Genomic DNA, 20,346 nt, shown 5'->3' with positions numbered 1-20,346 from the left:
AAAAGAAAAAGAAAAAGAAAAAGAAAAAGAAAAAGAAAAAGAAAAAGGAAAAAGGAAAAAAGAAAAAAAGGAGAAAAGGAGAAAAGGAAAAAAGAAAAAAAGGAGAAAAGGAGAAAAGGAGAAAAGAAAAAGAAAGTTAATCTGGCTAAAATGGAATAGCAGTTGCCTGTTAACATTAGCAGTTTCCCGGAGGAGGGATTTCAGCAAGGTTGTCAGGAGGATTTAGCGGCCGGATCCACGACAACCAACGCTGACATAAGCCCTGCCTGGGGAAGTAAACACAGGAGGGCTCAGGTTTCTGTAAGACACAGGCACGGGAGACTTGTGCCCCGGGGGAGAAGAAACAAATAAAAAATCGTAAGGCAGCAGGGAACTACTTCCAGAGCGAGCAGAAATTACAGGTCTAGCGGCACGTTCAAGATTTCCGTGCAAAACCCCGAGAGCTCGGGATGGCCGCAATATTTTGGGGGAATTCAAGATTGTCCCATCCTGTCCCGTTCCCCCCCCGCCCACAGCCCCTTTTCCCGGCGGCCGTCCCGGCCCTCGCAGGCCCCCCGAGTCGCTAGAAGCAGAAAAGGCCGTCAAATTTTGGTATTTACGTTTTTATTGATTTGTTTCATCCCGGAGACCTGCCGGCAGCCGGTACACGCTGGGGCTGCTCCTGGGTTGTGCTGCAAGTCGTAGCCGCCTGCCGCAGGCTGCTCCTGCCGGTGCTTTCCTCCCGAAAGGTCCCCATCCTCTTCTGCTTTCGCTTGTCGTTGGGTTTTGGGGTGGGTTTTTTTTTTGGCCAGATACCACCAAAGGGGCGATGTGGGGATGTGCCCTGAGTCCCCGGGAGCTGCCCCTGCCCGTCCTGCGGGCTGTGTGTAGCAGCGGCGGGGCTCTCGGGGACTGCGAGCACGAACAGGGCGACGGGGCACGAAATCCCCTGCTCCTTACAGAGCAGCAACACCCGCACGGAACAGCAAAACACCCAACGTGCCTCCAAAACGCAACCGCATGCACGGAGGGCACAACAGTGCCGGCGCTGCCTCCTCCTTCAGCATCGCCCCTTGTCGCCCGCAAGCCACCCGAGCCCCCCCACCCCACCCCCCCCGCTCCCCCCCGGGGTCACCCCCGACCCCCCCGTCCGGGACAAGGGTCCCGGGCAGGCGGCGAAGGGCCCGGGGGGGGCTGGCGGGGAGGCAGCGGAGCTGAACGCCACCGGCGGCGTTTGTGCGGAGCACACGGCGCCGCGAGCGGGCTCTGTCAGGGAGCCGGGATTAGAAAACGCAACGCAAACAAACAGGGGAGAAAGAAAAATAAATCCCAAAGCCAAGCAGGATAAAACCCGGCAGCTTGCGGATCCTCCGGCGAGCCGAGCATCCTCCGGGCCGCTCCTAGCAGGATTATTCCCAGGCTCGGCTCCCCCCTCCAGGTGCCCGGGAGGGGGGGGGGCTTCGCAGGACGGGGCGGGCCGGATCCCCCAAACGCCGGTGGGAAAAGCCCCCCCCAACCTCATCTCCCCCGCGCCCCATCCCCGCCTTACCTCTCCCCTTGCCCCCCGCCCTCCGGGGCCGGGGTCCGGTCCCCGTCCTGCCCTCGCCCCCCGTCCCCTCGCCCCCCTGGTGGGCGGCCCCCTCCCTTCCTCCCCGTGCCCCCCGACGGGGCGGGCCTGGCCGGGGGCGGGCCGTCGGGCTTGAGGCTGTGCCGCGGCGTGGGAAAGCGCCTCACAGAGGGTTTGCTCTGCTGGCGGTGCGGAGCCGTGCCGAGCCGTGCCGAGCCGAGCCGGAGCCGTCCGTCCCCCCCCCCCCCCCGTCCCAAAACTCCCGGATTTATTTATCTCTGCCCCCGGCCCGGCTTCGAGCTGCGTCCTCTGCCCGCCATGAAGCGACCTTGCGAGGAAACTACCTCAGACAGCGACATGGACGAGACTATAGACGTGGGGAGCGAGAACAACTACTCCGGGTGAGTGCCCCCCCGGGGGGGGAGGCTTCTGCGGCCGGGGGGCAGCGGGCTGAGCCCCCCGGAGGGGCTCAACGCGGGGCCGCCCCGTCGGGGCCGCCCCCGAGCCCCCCGTCCCGCTGCCCTGCAGCCAGGTGCTTGGGGTCCGAGGCTGGAAATAAGGCGAGCCCCGAGGTGGCCGGGGCAGGGGTGCTTGCTGCCATGGGGCCGGGGGGAGCTGTGCGGGGCTGGGGTTGCTGCGGCCATCTCGCAGGCACCCCACCCGTGCCCCCGGCTTGTCCGTATCGGGGGGTGAATGACAGCCAGACTGCCACCGCGCTTGGTGCTCCCTCGTGGCGAAGGAAAAACCTGCCCATGCTCGTGGGCAGTGCAGTTTTAAAAGCGGGTTTTGCTTTCTGCTCCTGGTGCTGGGCCAGTCACGGACGTGGACAGGGAACCCAGCTTCTTACCGCGGGCGCCCATGGACATTGAGGTGATGGACGGGAGCGACAAAAGCTGGCTGGCCGGGCGGAGCTGTGACATTGCATGCACCTACTGCTGCCAGCACGGGTGGATAATCCCCGTGTTTTCCTTTGGACTTGGTTCTCCAGACTGTATTTTATAGGCATGGCTCTATACAGTGAAGACGAAGTGGGCTGAGCTGGACAGCGAGCTGTCTTCAGACAGGGACTTTACTTCCAGTGGAGGTTCTGGCAGTGCAGCAAGCAAAACTGCAATGTCGCTCTCTATCACAGCACCATGCGGCACAAAGCCTCTCCTTCCAGCATTTAAAACAGCACAAGAGGGGACTGGGAATGCTTAATGCGGGGACTGAAGGTATCTCCAAAGAGCGGTGGCAAGCCGTGCAGCACCTGACATGCTTTTGTTGTTTCACAGGCAAAGCAATAGTTCTGTGATCCGATCGAATTCCCCAACAACAACGTCGCAGATTATGGCCCGAAAGAAAAGAAGAGGGGTACGTTTCGCTTCGTTCTTTTCCCGTGTGACAATTTGCATGTGTGCTGTGAGAGTTTGCCCTTCAACGTATTTATAAACTCAATGTGTTTTGTTTTTGGGACTAGATTATAGAGAAAAGGCGCCGTGATCGTATAAATAACAGTTTATCTGAGCTGAGGCGGCTTGTGCCAACTGCTTTTGAAAAACAAGTAAGCCCTTTTTTATATATATATATGTTCTGTATCTCATCTGGCAATGTTAGCTCTCTTGTAAAGCTCATTAAAATAATATTGTATGTGTCCTGATCTGGCACAAAGCAGGCATTTCAATAAAATGCTTTGTTGTGGCGAAACTATTAGGAACATAATTCATCATAAAGCTGAAAAACATTTCCATTCTTTGGCTTGTTTTTCCCTTAAGGGTAACAGTGTTCATGTTGCCTCTGTTATTTCGATGAATTGCAGTAGTGGTTTTGTTAAAAATGCGCTTTACTTCGTAGTAAAAAAACAACAACAACAACAACAAGCAACCCCCCAAACCTGTACGTTGATTAGCTTTCCTTATGAATCTTTAGTCTCTTTTGTCCCTTCGTTAAGGAACCTTTATTTTTAATCTGCAATTTCAGTGGCAAACTAATGGGTCCGGTTTCCTAAGAAGCAAACAGGCTGCTTGGATGATTCAGGTTTTAAAATGTCTGGTTAGAACCAGTGCCTTAGGACCAGGCCTGTGCAGCGTGAGCTGGGGAAGTCAGCGGTATTTGCAAAGACTTTTGGTGAGAAAGTGTTCAATGGGACGGCTGGAAGGATGCAGCTCACTTCGGTGAACTTGGGTTCAGCTCCTCAGTCGTGAAGTTGGAGGCCAAAAGCTTAGAATACAATCAGCGCTGCAAAAAGTGAACTTTGTTTCTGCCGTTATATTAAATTATTTAGTTACTTTTCCATATCTTGATTTTTTATTCTGGGGCTTAGTTCTGTATTTAATGTTGTTCCTGTTTTATGGATTGTATCAGATCTGTGGAGCTGTGCAACTGACACTGAGCCTCAGCGAGAGGCACCAGCTGAGAGTAACGAGGCTGACTTCCTCGTAACCAAAAACAAAAAACAGAAAGTAAACTCTGAGACCAGGCCCGTGGGGCACTGAATTTCTGGGGTAGCTAACAGCGGCTAGCACCCCCCTGAACGAGGCCTGATACATCTCTTCTTACAAGAACAAAAGGCAGCTAGAAAGAAATTTGGAGTATTGCAATCATAGTGAGAGCATCCCTTGTGTCACCTGCAATATGTTTTTAATAACTAGCAGTGGTAGCCGAGCCCTTCCGTAGGCTGTGGCAAAATGTAGAGACAGAGGCATTTCCAGCTAGATAAACAGGGGCAAGAGACAACAGTTGTTTGTCCCATTTTATTGTTTACTTCTTGAAAACCACAAACATTATAAAACAAGTCCTACAGAGCCTTTGGAAATTACCCAGCAACATGCAGTTTTTAGCTATTAGTCACTCTCACTGAGACAGCTTGTACTGTGTCTATGGAAAAGATGAAGTCTGAGAAAAGCACAGGATGTAGTCTCATGTAAAATGCAGAATTCTGGTCAAAAACTCACCCAAGCACCAAAATTTTTAGAAGGAAATGTTGAAAGCAGGAAAAGAATGTTAAAAAAAAAAATGGATAGGGGTAAAAATAAGCGTGCAACGCGTTTTGTTCAGAAAGCCCCGCCATTCCTCTGCGATATGCCAAGGACAAAGTCATCGGTCCTTTTTCAGCTCCTTGACATTCAGCTCACTGAAGTGTCCGAGCGGAGGCTGCTTGGCTTCCGCCTGCCCTCTCTGCCTGCCTCCTGCCCGGCTCTGGGCCCGCTGCGAGCCCCGCGGCTAAGCCGCTCGTGCTGCAGGGTCATGCTCCAGATATTCAAGGGAAATTTATTTATTTTTATTTTATTTTTTTTGGTAGATTAATGTATTAACACTACCTTTGGGTTTGCGTCTTAGACTTTTCCAGCGCCCATGGCAGTGTGAGCCGTCCCCAGTAACAGAGAAGTTTCACTGACAGAGGAGCCGAGCTCTTTCTTTTTCATGGCACTCGGCTTCATGTCCCTGGAAACGAGGCCTCTCAATAACTTTAAGAGCCGTGGGCTGTGTGATTGTTTCTTTTTTCAGTAGAGAATGAGAATAGAATATTCACCAGCCAAATGACATGTCAGAAATTAATAGGCTATTAAGGAAGAGGGATACTTTTCGGTGTGTGTCCACAGGGACACCTACTGGTAAAGGCAGAAAAAAAAATGCTGCAGCAGGGTCCTCATCACTGACTGCAGACCTGTTCTGACGAGTTTCCATTCATTTTGGGGGGTTGTTTGGTAAAAGAGAACATGCTGTGTGGTGCTCTCGTTTCATGAAGATGTCGTCTCTGCACCAGCTTCAAGGGCAGAGTTACACTGAGCTGTAGCCGTAGTAAAGCCAAGTTGTGCTGCCGATGGTTGTATCTCTAGGAAGGAGACAGCATTAGTCCTCAGACAGTGTCTGGGGTGCAGATGCTCATGAAAGAATTAAGCTGAGAATGTCCTAATGATAGGGGAAATTGAAACCGTAAGGCTGAGCTCAGTGGAAAGTATATCAAATTCAAGTTTCTAGTACTCGTAAGCCCTTATTTACACGAGTCTCTTATCTCAAAGGGATCTGCCAAATTAGAAAAAGCGGAAATACTGCAAATGACAGTGGATCATCTGAAGATGCTTCAGGCGACCGGAGGTAAAGGTAAGGAGAGGACAGTTTCTTTTCTGATACTTGGGGAAATCTCAGCAAAAAGCGCTTTGACGAGCTGTGATAGGCGTTTCCAGATTAAAGGAGTGGAAATCAATGCTAATGGCAGGATTGAACTCGTGGGAAAGAACTACTGGGACAAAAGAAGCACTTGACCCTGGGCTTGTGTTTGCTTTCATAACACTGTGGGAGTAAAGGCTTCATTCACAGGCAGCCCAGTCAGAGATTTGTTTGGGGTTTCCAAAGAGCACTGAAATCTGCACAGGGAGACAAAACAAATACACAAACACCAAACATAAACAGGAGGTTTGTGGCAACAATTGTGTAGTGCAAAACCAATGTTAAGGCTCATTATACAGCAGCTATACCAAAGGAAGTGGACGGAGAGGAGCTTTCATTATTGTTGGTGCATTTTCTTTGTTCTGGAGAGACTTGTAAATGCAAGGTTACACGGCCTCATCCCCCAGAACAAAATCCAGCCTCATTATATGTGGCTCTAGGTATCAGACGGGGCCGGCGGGCAGACTGATAGCAGTGCTATCTGCACTCCTATTTACGTGTTCTATTTGTTTGTCAGAGGTCTGGGTAGTTCCTCCTTAGCCAGGGCTGGCGTGACGCAGGGGCCGCCCTGGCTGACCCGTTCAATCAGCCGGCTGCCGTGAGCCGAGCGTGCCTTGCTTGTGCAAGCTGACAGTCCCGAGGCTGGAGGCCAAGCGATTTCAGCCACCCACGAGGTATTCTCTGGAGTCATGATTTTGGAACTTACTGGGAGCAGAAAACTTGCTTGCCTTCTGCAAGCACCGTCTCACGTGCCATTAGCCGTGATTATGGTTCAAACTGCTGTGATGCAAACCAGATGATTTTTCATTGACCCATTGTGCCGTGTAGGTACCGGATAGAAAAGAGGCTACTGCTGCTGCTTTCTCCCCCTTTTTTAAAAAATTAAACTAATTTTTTTTTAAGCACATGAGTGGGTCACTGAACTTCTTGCAGCGATTACAGGAGTCAACTTAAAATCAGCATGTGCTTGACAACAAATGGTTTCCTACAGGAAAGCCTGTTGGAGGCTGGTGTTCTGTTATTTTTTAAGAATTAACACCAAGCTGACATATGTATTTTCTAGGTGTTAAGAGACTTTTGTCAAGAGTCCATCTAAGCTTAAAATTCAAAATTCATTCTGTTAGAGGTGAAAGGGATTTTATTGCCCTTCATGTAACAGACACACCCCATGATATCATAGGCAAATGTGCAAAATAAACCCTAACAAAAATGTTAATTTTATGTCACTGCATGCAGGAAAAAAATGTCCTCTAAAGGCCACTATTTAGTTGGCAAAGCAACGCTCTTGAAAGTTACGAAACACCAGAATTTATCGTGCTTATGCAATTTGAATTCAGATTGTCTCGTGTGCCGACGTGGTGGTGCAGCCTTTAATTACATGATTGCACACTGCTGCTCCACAAGGTCTGTCTCGTTTGGTGCCCAGAGCAAGCAAGGCTCAGATGCCGAGGGCAGTGGTTGTTGCTTCGTGCAACACAGAGCTCCCCGTGCAACACGGAGCCCGGCTATCGCAGCCTGACCCGTGCATTGTGCTGCACCATTCCTCATAAGAGCTGCAGCAGCTCCCACCCCTCCAGCATCCATACCGACAGCGGTAGGGCCAGGAGGTGAAAACCCTTGGGATTTAATAGGAGCCTTCCTTCCCCGCTTCCCCACCCAAAACAAGCAATGTGGGGGGTTGTTTTATAACCAGGTCAGATCAGGTGGCCCAGCGAATGGGCCGGGGGTGGAGGTGCTGGGGGTGGGAGCTGTTGGGCAGAGAGTGAGGGGTGTCAGGGTGCGGGGAGAGGTGATGCCCGCTTAAGCCCACTGCCACCTGTGGGCAACCAAAGCCGCCTTTGAGGCCTGTTGGAGCCTTCCTTGCTGCTCCGGGGTCCGTAGTGGGTGGCGTGTTGGTCTAACACTTAGCTGTTTCACAAATGCTGCGGCTTTATCTTCTCCTTCTGACCCAGAGATAAGAGTAATCTCACTGCACAGATTAACAAACTTTAAGAAAAGAGGTCTGCAAGTTAGTACTGGGCAAAGTTTAAGCCTATGTTTCCTGCTCGCTTAATGTTTTACTTTGCAATCTAAGTAACAGCTTTAAATACAATTTCTTAGGGTGTTTTTAAGGCTGACATTTGTTTAATTTGCAAGTGTAGCTATTCCCACTTCATAACTCATCTTCTGAGCCAAAAACTCCCTCGGATCAGAAAAAAACATGAGTTCCATCATTTCGTCTATGGACAAAAGCTGTTATCATGGGCGGGGGGAGAAATGGGTGCCGGTACCCTTATGCTGCCCTGCATTGAGAGCTGGGGACAGCCTGTTCTCCTCTTCCTGGCACACAAACTGAGGATGCCCGAGGCTGGGAAAGCCAGGGTGGCACTGGCGGCTGCTCAACATGCTAAATCCGAGGTGGGCATGGAAGCAGAAAGGCTGATGTGGCCTCGGCATTTTGGAGCTGCCGCAGCAGGCAGGCAGGGAGGCAGGCAGGCAGGCAGGGAGCTGCCGCTCCTCCAGCCCTGCGTGGACTTGGTGTGTTTTGATGCAGGTGCGGGCGATGGTCTCGTGGTTGTGTCGAGTTGTTGTTTGGCCCAGGGCCAGCGCTTTTTGCTGACAGCACAAGCAAGCAAAGGGGAAGAGCAATTAGCCAACAGCAAGTAGCTGGCTAGGACCTTGGTGTCGTTTTATTGCAGCTTCAGTGCAAATTGAGCTCAGGTGACTGACACCTGGGTCGGAGCCGTTGGCGGCCGTGCAGGATGGGTGCATGGCTCTGCCCTGTCACTCGAGCGCCTGGAGCCCAGTCCCGTCATGGGCTGGAGGCACCAAGTCGCTTGGCTGGTGTCCTCCCGTTTCTGTGTCTTTACCGCCTCGTAGGAGACTGACAGGGAGCTGGCATGGCCAGGGCTCATCACAGAGACAGCTCAGGCTCGGGGGGAGCTGGGGACAGCCGCCTCCCTTGTGTCTGCGGTCCAGAGGGAGGGAAAGAGGGAGGCCTTAGGGCCTGTGGTGCGGAGGCAGTCCCCAAGCCAAGCTGCTGGCCACCAGATTCACAGATTGTTTGGTTGTGACAGACAAGTCTGTGCATCCTAACAAAAATCCCCAACCCGTTGTACTCACCAGTCTGTCAGTTGGTCAGGTCTCCAGAGTCTTGTTCAGCGTCAGGTGGACAAAGTGGCCTGAGTCAAAAGCACCGCCGAAATTTGGTGGTATATAGTAGGCCGGGCATTGGGCTGACATCTGTAAACGTGCCTGTGTTTGTTCTACGATGCGGATGTGCAGCCACTGAAAGGCTTTTCTCTAGCCTGAAAGTTGGCAAAAGTGAAAGCAGCCATCCTAGTGGCTTGAATTTTTCAAAAAGACATAGATTATTTCATGCCAGAGTGTGCGAGGCCTAGTGTAGGTACTGCTGCCAGAGTCCTCCGTAATAAGGGCATTTGATCTTTCTGTAATAACACACATCCTAGTCACACATACCTAAAAAGTTTCACTGAAAGCAAGAGGAAAAAAAGACCATGGCAGCTTGAGAGTGGATAGGACTTTATTTTCCCAAGGAGAATAACTTTAAACTGAAGCAGAATTGTTTTTTGTAGTTGAAGGGGTGCAACTTAACCACTGGATTTGATACTAAACCCTTTTAGAAAGGGAGTATCTTCTCATGTGCATTTAATAAAACTTTTTTTTTTTTTTTTCAAATGCTTTTTGTCCCAAGCTTGTGGAGCTCCAATTGCTGTTTGCTGAAATGCCTCATGGGCCATATGACTGTCAGTCTTCCATCTCCAAATTAGCAATGGCATTACATAAAACGTTTTCTCAGTAAAGCTTTTTGTTGTGTGTGTGCAGAGTCATGACAAGATGTTTTTAGTTTGTAGTTAAATAACACCGTATGCCACATTGTCCTAATGACTCTGTGAAGTAGATGGGACCCCAGCAGTAGTCGCAAGTATCTCACAACACCGAGATATAGCTCAAGAGCATTACTGTGAATGTTGGTGTAGGGAAGAAAAGATAGCACAATGCGCATGAGCTGTCTGATCGTCTGTGTGCGTAGAAATGTCTCCCTCACTCACACGCGGGGTCAGTACCACGCTGCAGAGGCTTCCTGAGGTATTTCAGGAGGGGCATCGTGTATCTTCTCAAGAGCCACGAGTACTTATGGTCTTAATTCTTTCCATTTACACAGTGTGCAAAAAAAAACCCTGTAGTCTATTGCATTACAGGAATGGTCACACAAATCATTTACAGACTGGAGAACACACTTTTCTCATTGCAAATCTTAACCCGTTAAGTGGAAGACCCAGCGGCTGAGGGAGGTTAGGTGTGTCACCCGACGTCAGCTGGGAGCTCGGCTTGACACTCAGTGCGTCTTTTGCCCTCCCCTTGCAGGTTATTTCGATGCTCACTCGCTGGCCATGGATTTCATGAGCATCGGCTTCCGGGAGTGCTTGACCGAAGTCGCCAGGTACCTGACGTCCGTGGAAGGCCTCGACACCTCCGACCCGCTGCGCGTCAGACTGGTGTCCCACCTCAGCACCTGCGCCTCGCAGAGGGAAGCTGCTGCCATGACCTCCTCCATGGCCCACCACCACCACCCCCTGCACCCCCACCACTGGGCAGCTGCCTTCCACCACCTCCCGGCCGCCCTGCTGCAGCCCAATGGACTCCATGCCCCCGAGGCCGCCCCGTGCAGACTCTCCTCGGATGTGCCTCCCCACGGCTCCGCACTGCTCACCGCCACCTTCGCCCATGCCGATGCCGCCCTCAGGGTCCCCTCCGCGGGCAGCGTGGCTCCCTGCGTCCCCCCGCTCTCTACCTCTCTCCTCTCCCTCTCAGCCACCGTTCACGCTGCTGCCGCCGCTGCCACCGCCGCCGCCCAGAGCTTCCCCCTCTCCTTCACCGGCGCCTTCCCCATGCTCCCCCCGAGCGCGGCCGCCGCCGCCGTGGCAGCAGCTACGGCCATCACCCCGCCGTTGGCCGTATCGGCCTCCACCAGCCCCCAGCAGGCCGGCAGCGCGGGGAGCAGCAAGCCCTACCGGCCCTGGGGGACGGAGGTCGGAGCCTTTTAAGTGCCCCCTCTCCCTTCCCCAGCCTGCTCCCTCCTCTCCCTCCGCACACACACACATGCACACGCGTGCGTGCACACGTGCACACTCGCGAGGCTCCTGCGGCGGCCTGTCCTCACTGAGGGCTGAGGGGACGCCATCGCCCCGAGGCACGGCAGCCGGCCCGGGCGCAGCGGCGCTGCCCTCACCGCAAGTGCCGGAGGGGACGCGGGGTGCCCCGCTCCTCCCGGCGGGTCTTGTTGAGGGCACCTCGAGGCAGCGGCTTTCGGAAACGTCGTGACCGCCTCGGCACGCGGACGTTTCCCGGGAGATGCGTGGGCACTAGGACTAATAATAATCCTCCAGCTATGCATCCGTGTTTGGCGGAGAGGCGAGGCATCGTACTTATCAGGTCTCCTGGGGCTCGAAAACGAGTTCGACTTTCCTAAGTGCCTGACATTCAAACGATAATAAAAATGAAATTTTATATATATATATATATGTGTGTTCTGCTAAAACAAATAACATTGCACAGGTATGGGAATGGTCTGGGAGAGAGGGGGAGTCCTGCGTGCAGCTTCAGGACGTTGATATCTTTCCAGGAAGGAGAGTGCTCTTTTAACAGACGGGTTCGCTTAGCCAAAAGACTGCTGAGAAAGAATGCTCAGTCTGACAGGCCTGGTTTTCGCTTACTTGGTCTCCTTCCTTTGTACAGACTTGCCAAATTGTGACATCTAGCACAGCGTCGGTAAAAGCGATTATCTTATCAGTGCTCGGATTAATGAACGTTTCAGCACTGCCTGTGAGCCTTGAGGCGCCCTTTTTTATGGCTTAAATATGGTGCTAGCTCGTATCTGCACAAACAGCGAGTCTGTCATGCACCCAGAAGTAACCACCTACTTACAGCGTGCTCACTTCCATATGGCCGGCTCATGTCAATACAAGAAACTCGGTGTTGTCAGAGTCAAAATTAACTTCTTTAGCTGCAATGGGACGTTTACTTTCAGCCGACTCTGTGCAAGATCCCTCTTCTTTTCACTATCAACTTCTGGGATAACGAACGCTCTGGGTATGAATGAAGTCACGGTAGGGACAATTCTTAAATTGGCTATTAACATGCCAACAATGTAATGTGGGTTTGATTCCAAACCAAAATGAATGTATTAAAGGGGATGGCAGTAAATTATTTTGTCAATACCCAGACAACTAGTGCTGCATAAAATGTTTTGCTTTCATTTTTTATTACAGTGACTTAAAATAACCTAAGTATTTTAATACATCGAGTCAAAAACTAGAGATTTTATGTAAAAAAAAAGAAAAAAAAGTAAAAATAAAACACAGCATGTATTATTATGCACTTGATTTCTCTGCTGTGTGGAGAAAGCAGTAAGCATTGAGAATGTTAAACATTATGCAAAATATACTTTAAAATATTTGTTTTAAAAATACTGTACCTAGTCGGTCTTTTATGCATTACTTTGTTAACCTTTTTTCTATGCAAAAGTCTTTACATATCACTAATTAAACGAAGTCCTTTTTGACTGCGTTTTATGGATGATTTGTTGCAGATTTTGTTTGCTCTTGAGGAATACTTGTGAATTCTACCGCTCAAAACGCGTCTGTCAGCTGCTCCCCCCTCTCCTGCTCCTCTCTCATTGAGAAAGCCCATCTCTTATGGGAAGTTTTGAAATAGGCAGGAAAAAAAAAAAAAAAGCACTCAGTAAAACAGCATCGATTTTTAGGCTTGTAAGCTGGTTCTGCACTGGTGGGGCACTTAATGAAACGGACACATCTGTCCATCCTGGAGAGCTCCTCAAGGCACTGAGGTTTCTAGATCCAGCTTTCATTCAGATCCTCACTAAAGGCCTGTGTTTAGAAGGGGAAATTTTTCACACAATGACATCATTCATCATCTAGATGAGAGAGGGCAGTTTTTACCCCCAGTCCAGGTCTTCTAATTTACCAGTTCTCCCTGAGACAGGAATTTTTGTTTAATTTTAGGCCTCAGAGGACATTGGTAGAAGGTGTGTAAAGCTCTGGCCCTAAGGATAAGCACTGCTAAAAGATATATTACACCCACACAACAGGTGACAAGACTGAGGTGCAGAAATGGGGTGACAACCCTACAGCCCGCCAGAGACAGCATCTGTTGCCGAAATGCAGCCTCAGCTCAGCACCTTGCCCCCATCATCCCTGTCTCCCAGATGTTGAAAATGTAACTGATCCCTGCCTGCATGAACTGGTCTCCAGTCTTGGGCAAGGAGGAGCTTTGATTTGCCCGGCCCATGGAGGAAACGGACAAAAGATGGGGAGGAAGGGGTCTCTACCCCAGTGCCATAAATCATCCCTGATGAAAACTTATGTGAAGTTTTGTTGTTTCTGGGGGAATTTGACGTTTTTTGTTTGGGGACGTAAATGCTGCGTGGCTCTCCTGGCATGTTGAGCAGCATCCAGTTGAGTTATTCTTTTTCTCTATGAGCAGCTTCAAAAAGAAAGATCACATTAATGAACTGGCAAGTAGATAAAAAGTGGGCTTTATTTACATGAAAAAGAGCAGATTGCAACCCTACTTGACTTGAAGCTGTTAACTATTAACCTGCTCTCTGAGAGCCTGGTAGGAGGTCTCCCCTGCTTCATACCACGGTAAAAATGGGCAGCCACTGACTTGGTTCCAGCTAAGGGCTTCAGTCTATTTGGTGTGCCTGAAATCATTACAATTTGTTGCCCCAAATGCAATATCTTGCCTCGTTCTGAAGAAAGGTAAATTGAAAAGTATTTCTGAGACTGATTAGATGAAAGTCTTTTTTTTTTTTTTTTTTTTTTTTTTTTTTTTTTTTTTTGCATTTTGATATGAGGCATCACAAGTGGATTTGTGCAGCCTTTTTATCTGGGGTTATCCTGTTCTCACTCCGTTTATCCAGGCCAAGTTCATGTACACTGAGTTGCTGATGTCCCTCTCTTTTCTTCTTATTCCTTTTTTTTTTTTTTTTTTTTTTTAAATAATAATAATAAAATCTGAATCATCCAAAGGGACCAGCACTGGGCGAGACAGGAGCTTAGCCTTCACGCCCATTTATTTCTAAGCCTCTTTTGGGGATGCCACTCCTGTAATGGCAGATGAAGATTTCCCAAGTGAGAAATCAGTGGAGAAGAAGCATATTATACATGTTCTCTTGGAAAGACATCAGAGGGTAATAGCTTCTGATGATTGGGGCTGTAGCTGTTCTAACAGGTCAGAGCTGAAGGACTCCATGCAAGTGTTAGAGCAAGGGAAAGCCGGTCACTTGGCATAAGTGAGCTCCAAAAGGTACGACATGCGGCTGTGCACGCAGGCTTACTTCAGCCCTTTTCTATCTTTATTCTGTGTTCAGTTGAAGAATGGACCTGGAGGAGGAAGAAGAGAACTTGTAATTTATATAATATAAGGCTAGGTCACAGCACATGGCACAAGAAAGCCCATCGGACTGCTTACTCAACAGCATATCTGGCTTTGACCAACTTTTCCATGTGTGGGTTTGCAACCTTAAATTTCAGTTATCAAGAGGATCAAAGGAGGTTATGCAATGTCATGGGATGTTTTTCTTAAGAGGAAAAAGCTAAAAAACATTCTGTCACTCAGCATTAGGAGGCTTGAAACCTTAGCCCTCAGCACCGCAAATAAAAAGCACTTCTGGTGCCGTAGCTGTGGGACTCGCTATGTCACCCAGCACCAGGAGAAAATTATTACTCTGGAGAGGAGATGCTGCCTGTCGTCCCTCTGCTCTAATTGCAAGCGGAGGAAAACCTGCATTAGGTGTTGCCCCAGAAGAAAAACTGGCTGCTGTGGCCAAGGGCTGAGCATGTGTCTTCAAAGCAGAATAATCGTATCCTGGCTGTGACTACATCTGCCCGAGCAGCAGCCAGGGGTCATGCTGCTGCCTCCTTGGTGTCATCCTTCAAAATGCTTGTTTGCAGCTGCTCTGAAAGATGGGCCCTCCCTCGGTCAGGCTGTCATGAGATAAGTAAAGGGCATCAACCAAAGCTCAGGGCGTGGGTATTGGCAAATTCTTAGAGCTACTGTAAATGAGAAATTTCTTCCTAATAACAGAAAAAGGTCACGAGCATCCTTTCATCAGGAGATACTACATCAGAAATTACTACTGAAGTTTAAAGGGGACTGTTACCAGCCAGCTCTGTAGTCACCAGTGTCCTCAGTCATCCACTTCTGTAGGCACAGATAGCCTGAGATTACACAAACGGGGATCTAAGTGATTGCATAGTTACAGGTAATTTGTCTCTCGGTCCATCTGTCCATTTGTCCAGGAAAGAAGGAGGAATTGGTACCGCTTTTTTTTGCAAGCTTCACATGCACATTTGTGTAAGGCTGCTGCCTTGTATTTTTAAATGCAATCTTTCTTTTTTTTTTTTTTTTTTTTCCAAAGAATCAGTTGCCTCCTTGCCTGCTGAAGATATAACAGTTTATCAAAAGCATTTGATGATAACACAAGATTGCTGATCTTGTAAAAGTAAGCCCAGTCAACGCCTGCAATGAGCTCATTTAGCACTAACTTCTGAACTTCTCCTAGTGCTCTGGCTGCAGCAGTGGCACTGATTACTAGGTGATCTCAACATGATTTCTTTTAAAGGGATGTTTTTCTGCATTCATGGTGGCAGTGTAAAGCTGGGCAACACAAGCTAGTGCTGCACCCTAGAAGCTCAAAATCAGAAGGAAAACGAAATGAATGTGGGAAATAAAAGGAAATGTGCCTGCTTAAATGACTTTGAAGCTCTGGAGAGGCAGGCTCCTTTCTTACAGCTACAGCTGCAGATACTGAATTTAAGCAGAGCTAAATGCTTTAGACTGTGCTTATCTGAACAGTGCCGTTACCTGTTCTACATGAAAGTCCTTCTGGGCTGTTTCTTTCTGTTTTCCACATAGTCCATATTCAGCATTTCTCTCTTCTACAAAGGAAAGTCTTCAGGACAGAAAAAATACCTTGATGCAACACTGAAATTGTGGTTGCAATCATCAGCAGTTTGGAAATTTCTAACCCTGCCCACGTCTTGAAACAAGTTATGCTACAAGACCTCCTTCTATTAAATCAGCACCCTGCTCCAGGAAGCAGTAAGTCACTGGTAAATGTAAAGAAAAGTGTTTTACCTGCAAAGAATACTCATAAATAGTATTCTGTATTACTCTGTGGTATGTGAGAATCTAATAAATGACTACAAGGCAATCCATAAACCTCAGGAGGCAGGGTTACAACTACTGAACGGCCCACACTTTTTTCTTTTTTCTCAGTTTTGATTTAACTCTGAATACTGTTTTCTTTTTCTCTCTCTTTTTTTAAAAAAAAAAAAAAAAAATTAATATACTGGAGAGCCAAGTAATTTTATTCTGCTTTAGGAGAAGGACTCTCCCTCGGGGATTTTCAAACAAAGAGTTATGCATTTAAGGTACGCTTTTGCAACTGGCTTAACAAGATGACATCTATTGTGTGCGGATAGTTCAAATAGTTTTTAATGACACTTCCCAGCACAACACTTGGGTTTAATATACAAGCCTTAAAATAAAATAACATCGTTCCTCTCCCCACACCATCTCCCTCTTTCGGAGGTATTTTGGTGAGGGAGAAGGGAGTGTATTTTGTTTGGGTTTTCTTGGTTTTGTTGTTCTGCAGAGGCACCATGCGGAGCAGCAGCAGCCAGGCCAGCGGCTCATCGTCTGCGCTGGGTGCATCGCCTTCAGCTGGGCAAAGCAAAATTGTTTCCTCTCCTCCTCACCCTCTCCTGACTCCTTTCTGGGCAGCTGTCCCACAGGACAGCCCTCTCCCTTCCCTCCCAACAAAAAGGAAAGGCAAATGGGGTGAAACAGCAGCAAAATGGCCCTGCCAACCAGCCTTCTAACTAAGAGCTGGAGGCAGGCACCAGCAGTGCAGCGGCAGCTTCACCGGGCTGCCCCAGATCTCTATTCACTGTTACTCCACTGATCTCAAAGGCTGGAGTGTGTGCTTTTTATTAATTACCTCGGATATTCAGCCGTGATTTGCCATCCTCAGTGCCTGCTTCCTTCCCTCCCCGTGTTACGGTGAGTCTGACACCTGCTCAGCTGCGATGACTTTTCCCCTTCAGCTCATTGCCCCGTGCAGTTAGCAGATAAAACTGCTCAAAACAGGACTCTGAAAATGCTCTAAACAGGAATCTGAAAAGGAAATAAATGCACACATTTCTGCTGAATGATACCGCAGAAAAATGACCTTTATGTGCTGCCCTGTCCTCCTCCAAGGCCCGCTAAACCCACAAGAAAGATTCCCATTAGTAAATCACTATTGGATCATTAAACCTTTTTAAGGCGCTATGTGCTTTACCGAGAGAATGAGGATTACGACACAGCCGTGCCTGCTGCCCACTGACAATCATGGGAACCGACCTCAGTAATAAATCCATGAATTATCTGGCTCACTTTGACCGGTTCTCACGCCAGAGCAGCTCCTTTGATGTGACCGTCAAAATCCAAGGATGCCCAATAGCGGTAGCCACCAACGAAACAATAGAGAATTAATAATTCAATATAAATATGTAAAACCTGTTTCCCCATATGCCCAGCTTTTGCAGTGGGGTATTTCTGTGTCCATGGTTGCAATTGGAGAGGAAAAAAAAAAAAAAAAAAAAAAAAGAGAGAGAAAAAATCCCCCCTCCCCTTTTTTCTGTATATAACCCTTTAAAGAAGAAAAGCTGGGCATTTCACAGAGACAGTTTTAGCTATCACAGATGTGCATGGCTTTTTCAGCTGAGGGGGGGCCCTGTTGCTTTTCAAAAGCGGTCATATTCAGAACCAATACGTACTTAAGGACTGATCCTGCAGAGGAAATCAGTAAGTAGCCCTACTCAGAGGAACTATTCCACTTCAGTGGGACTATTCATATAAATCAAGTTAGTTGTGCTTTTAAGCCCTTGCAGGACCAAAACTTTAGAGGATGCATCCTCATTTGTCTAATTTGCAAAAATATTTAGGTTCCAAGCTCCTTTTGAATGTTTAAACATGTCAGAAATGCAACTGTTTGTCTGCTTCCTGGCTGCCCTGCGGTACAGTGGGGATAATGTTATTTAGTTTCTTGTCCTTGATCTTGTCAAATTATATGTCAGACTCCAGGGAAGAGATTTCCTTCAAAACCCTGTTCATAGCGTCAGCACCCTGACTAGAGTTTCTGGCCCTCACTGCAAGCCTGTAGTTAACAGAAGTCTATAGCTGTCCTAGCGCCAAGCTGCTTGTGAGGGAGGCACATTTCTGATGATAAAAGGGATGGCATGGAGGAAAAATCCCCTTCAAATCACATGACTGGAAGAGAAGCAGAATTTATTAATTTTTTTTTAACCATTGATTTATTATTATTATCATTTTTTAGTCTTAAAGTAAGATCAGCAAACAGTGATAGACTGTAGGTACTAAGAATGTTAAAATACCTGGTTTACAAAAGCGCAGACTACAAACACCTGCAGGCAGCCACCAAGAAAACAGCCAGCGTGCACAGCCGGAGCCACCAGCAGCTCCATCCGTGCTTTGCTCTTCAAAACACGACCTTGGGCAGGTCATGGTGGGATGCCCACGCGTGAGCCCTTCCAAGCTGGGGTTTGCATGCATGCAGGCACTCTGCGACCTCGCAGCAGGCGGAGGACTCACGGTGGTATGATTTTATTACTGTCACACGTGCTTCACCCTCAGCTTCAGCCCACTTGCTTACCAGGAGATGCACGTGATATGGCCGAGGGGATGGAAACCACCTGGCAGGATGCAGCAGGATGCAGCAGGATGCTCTACTTCCATTGATCCAAGACCCTCATCCAAACAAATGGGGAGCGGGGACGTTCTGCCCAGCTCGGGGCAGAGGAGGAGCAAACTGAAGATTATGTGCCTCTCGGTGGAGGAGCTGCGGAAGGCTCCCTGCCGTGGCCACGCTCCGCCAGCCCTGCCGGCCTCGCCTGGGTCACTGCTATCCCCAGTCACACGCAGCAGGCAGCAGCACAAGGCAGAGCATGTGTTGCAATATCAATTTATAGCCTGTTATTATTTTCCAGCTTTCGGGGGGAAGCTGGCACCTCCCAGCTCTGTTTTCCTGCCAGCTAGACAAAGATCAGGCTCAGCACAATACATTGTCAATATAGTTTACTAAAATGTGATTAATCAAAAGACCACATGGGAAACAAAGCATGGAAAAGCAGAAGGTAATGATTGACTGTAGCCACAAGGCAGTCATAAAACAGGTCTAGAAAGCAGATTTTCAGCGAGCAACTGAAAAAGTTCAGGCATTTAAAAGGGTCAGAGCTTTCATAATTTCATGATCAGAGCACTGCTTAATAGGACATGGCAATTGCTCCTGTGAAAACACTTCTTGGAAAATGGCCCTTGGATAGTATTATCTGGAGCTGCCTGCAGTAATTAAATCTGCATTGGACTTTCATTAACATCACCTTAAATAAGACGCCTTCTTTTGGATAAAATCTTTTATTTTAAATTACGATTCAGAGTAGGTTTTCCAACTGTAGTTCTGCAGTGACAGTCATAGTAGTATTTAAGATGAGATTGCTATGCCTTTTTAGTTTATCTTACTGACCAGGAAGTGTTACATATCAAATCTGTATTTAGGAGAAAGTTTTGCACTTGCAAGCCAGTAGTATATTACAGAAATGATGTTGGGAAGGGAAAAAAAAAGTCTGGAGAAGAGGTTGTGTGCCTGACATCTTTTGTGTTTTTCTTTTTCTCTCTTCCTTCCATCTCCAGCAGCTTATCTAATAAGCACTTTGCCTTGTTTGTGTCCGTTGACTGCCATGGTGACAACGGCACTGGTGTCACAGCACAGCCGGCTCCATGGTCCCCTGGCCCGGTGGATCAGTGCAGAAGGAACCGAACCAGACCCGGACCCTTCTCGCCTCCCCAGGCAGCTGATCACGATGCCCACCTACCCAGGATGCTGGTTCCCTCCTCTCTGCCTTGGAGCAGGCTTTCTGCACGTCCTTCTGTTCCAAATCTCCAGATAGAAAGACGCGGTGAAAAGAGGATGGAAGAGAAGGAAATGTGTCGCTTAGGGTTTCACTGAACGACAGCTTCATCTGTACGTGAAGTTGCTTTATCAGCAAATACAAAGCCTTCCTTACCTCACAGCTTATTACAATTGAATGGGTATATTGTTAACTTACGAAATTGTTTGAAATCTGAACTGCAGCTGGGTTGGGAGCTGGGTGCGGGACATGGAAGACATGCGCCTAGGATGCCACCTCGTGGCGTATTAAAAGGAGATTTTTATCAACCAGCAGAGGATCGTTTCATTTTAGAGTGCAGCGGGATGTTTTACTTCATTATTTATTTCCACACGAAAAAAAAAAAAAGGGGGGGGGGGGGGCGGCGGGAAAAGTTGCCACCTGAATGTCATGGGAACAGAATAAACTCAATAAATACATGACCATGTATCCTTCAAACAAAAGTGCAATATGAGGACAAGTAGAAAATATGCCTTCAGAAAAAAACTGGGAGCTTTCATTTCCTAAATAGTCAGTTGTGCAAAGATTTATGCTCAACACAGTCAAACTATTCAATGTAAGACTGGAAAAACTTAAGAGGCTGAATTAATATAGTGCTATAACTTAAAATAG

General features: G+C 48.3%; 1 protein-coding gene across 1 annotated transcript; it reads left to right on the top strand.

The window, feature by feature from the left end:
- The first annotated feature begins 1,616 nt into the window (after positions 1-1,616).
- Positions 1,617-12,274, top strand: HEY2 (hes related family bHLH transcription factor with YRPW motif 2). Its single transcript, XM_035321802.1, has 5 exons — positions 1,617-1,947; positions 2,821-2,899; positions 3,006-3,089; positions 5,548-5,629; positions 10,064-12,274. Exons 1-5 carry the CDS (start codon positions 1,865-1,867, stop codon positions 10,741-10,743), a joined length of 1,008 nt encoding a protein of 335 aa, XP_035177693.1. The 5' UTR covers positions 1,617-1,864; the 3' UTR covers positions 10,744-12,274.
- Positions 12,275-20,346: the final 8,072 nt, after the last annotated feature.

Source organism: Oxyura jamaicensis, chromosome 3 (assembly GCF_011077185.1).
Source record: "Oxyura jamaicensis isolate SHBP4307 breed ruddy duck chromosome 3, BPBGC_Ojam_1.0, whole genome shotgun sequence".
NCBI classification, from domain to species: domain Eukaryota; kingdom Metazoa; phylum Chordata; class Aves; order Anseriformes; family Anatidae; genus Oxyura; species Oxyura jamaicensis.
Note: the sequence above shows the minus strand (reverse complement) of the source record. Positions and strands in the feature narration are given on the sequence as shown.

Excerpts from the sequence above, each read along its gene's own strand:
- HEY2 (XM_035321802.1), top strand. The coding sequence starts at position 1,865 with ATGAAGCGACCTTGCGAGGAAACTACCTCAGACAGCGACATGGACGAG. Across the intron at positions 1,948-2,820 it reads AGCGAGAACAACTACTCCGG|GCAAAGCAATAGTTCTGTGA; the intron begins GTGAGTGCCCCC and ends GTTGTTTCACAG. Across the intron at positions 2,900-3,005 it reads CCCGAAAGAAAAGAAGAGGG|ATTATAGAGAAAAGGCGCCG; the intron begins GTACGTTTCGCT and ends TTTTGGGACTAG.